The sequence below is a fragment of the Oncorhynchus mykiss genome, chromosome 10 (assembly GCF_013265735.2).
Source record: "Oncorhynchus mykiss isolate Arlee chromosome 10, USDA_OmykA_1.1, whole genome shotgun sequence".
NCBI lineage: Eukaryota > Metazoa > Chordata > Actinopteri > Salmoniformes > Salmonidae > Oncorhynchus > Oncorhynchus mykiss.
The window spans coordinates 7,981,147-7,982,675 of record NC_048574.1 but is presented as its reverse complement, the minus strand read 5'-3'; the positions used below and the strand labels follow the sequence as shown (position 1 = coordinate 7,982,675).

Below are 1,529 nucleotides of genomic sequence, written 5' to 3'. Positions count from 1 at the left end.
GGATCAGTAGTTGTTGTAATGTGACTACTCCTCCTCTGGACCCTAGTCTGTCAGAGAACCAGTCCATGATCAGGATGCCTCCGTGGGTCAACTTCTGGCTGCTGGGAGCAATATTCCTCTCCATGTCCCTCCACTTCCTCATCCTCTACGTTGAGCCGTTGCCTGTGAGTACAGTGTGTGTGTGTGTATATATACAGTCTCTGTCCATCGGGTTGGCTGTCTCTGTCTGTCGGCAAGAGTATGATTTATTGTGTATCCCTCTCACTTTCTGTCGCTCTCTCTCTCTCTTTCTTTCTCTCTCTCGCTCTGTCGCTCTCTCGCTCTCTCGCTCTCTCTCTCTCTCTGATCTCTCGCGCTCTCTCTCTCTGATCTCGCGCTCTCTCGCTCTCTCGCTCTCTCTCTCTCTCTCTCTCTCTCTCTCTCTCTGACCTCTCCCTCTCTATGACCTCTCGCGCTCTCTCTCTCTGATCTCGCGCTCTCTCTCTCTCTCTCGCTCTCTCTCTCTCTCTCTCTCTCTCTCTCTCTCTCTCTCTCTCTCTCTCTCTGACCTCTCCCTCTCTCTGACCTCTCCCTCTCTCTGACCTCTCCCTCTCTCTGACCTCTCTCTCTCTGACCTCTCTCTATCTAGCTGATCTTCCAGGTGATCCCTCTGACCTGGTGCCAGTGGATCGTGGTCCTAAAGATATCATTTCCTGTCATCCTATTGGACGAGGCCCTCAAGTACATCTCCCGCAACCACTTAGACGGTACAACTCACAGTGTCTAAAATGAGCTTCCTGTAGAGGAATGTGATTGTTTGGTTTCCATAGAGACTGTAACGGGGCTTTGGTGAGACAACAGAGTTAAGGATAGCTTCTCTTCTAGGGCTTACTGGAAAAATCCCCCAAAGTGACGGTTTCTTGCTTTCCCCTCTTTTTCTGCATTCTTTATTCAGCCTAAACACTCTCCTCTCTTCTTCTAGAAAATGTATTCTTTCCTTAGTCTTTTCTTCCCCTCTGCTTCCTCCTTCCACCTCTCGGAACGTACATATTTAGCTAAAAACCTGCTAGGTTTTGGACTTAGCTATATATTTTGTTGTTAGTTTCCATTAGTTTTTCTGGCTCCGGGTTAAGCCCTATGCATGGACACATCCATGTACTGTAGACGTTCATGTGGTATTATTATTGATGTTGTGTTTCTCCTCCCCAACAGACAACGACGACAAGAAGTACAGGAACAGGCAGCTAAAATATTAAGACTCTCTCTCACTCACACACACACACACACACACACACACACACACACACACACACACACACACACGTAGGCCCAGGAAAGCGTGATGAAAACTACAAAACACACCCAGGACTTAAAAACTTTCCACTCATCGCTTTTGACTCTGTACAGTAACATAGTGGTGCAATAGGTAGACCATGGAGAGAGCGAGAGATGGGTAGGAGGAGAGCGGGGAATTGTGATGTCTACACACCGAGAGAGAGAGAGAGAGAGAGCGAGAGAGAGAGAGGGGCATAACCTGGAGGCTACAGACA

General features: G+C 48.3%; 1 protein-coding gene across 1 annotated transcript in view; it reads left to right on the top strand.

Annotated features, from left to right (window-relative positions):
- Positions 1-1,328, top strand: part of LOC110534844 (sarcoplasmic/endoplasmic reticulum calcium ATPase 1) — a 110,913-nt gene extending 109,585 nt beyond the window's left edge. The window contains exons 21-23 of the mRNA XM_036989612.1: positions 47-164; positions 629-746; positions 1,192-1,328. Of these exons, the coding sequence (XP_036845507.1) occupies positions 47-164; positions 629-746; positions 1,192-1,235 (280 nt within the window). The 3' untranslated portion in view covers positions 1,236-1,328. The remainder of the gene's footprint in view (positions 1-46; positions 165-628; positions 747-1,191) is intronic.
- Positions 1,329-1,529: the final 201 nt, after the last annotated feature.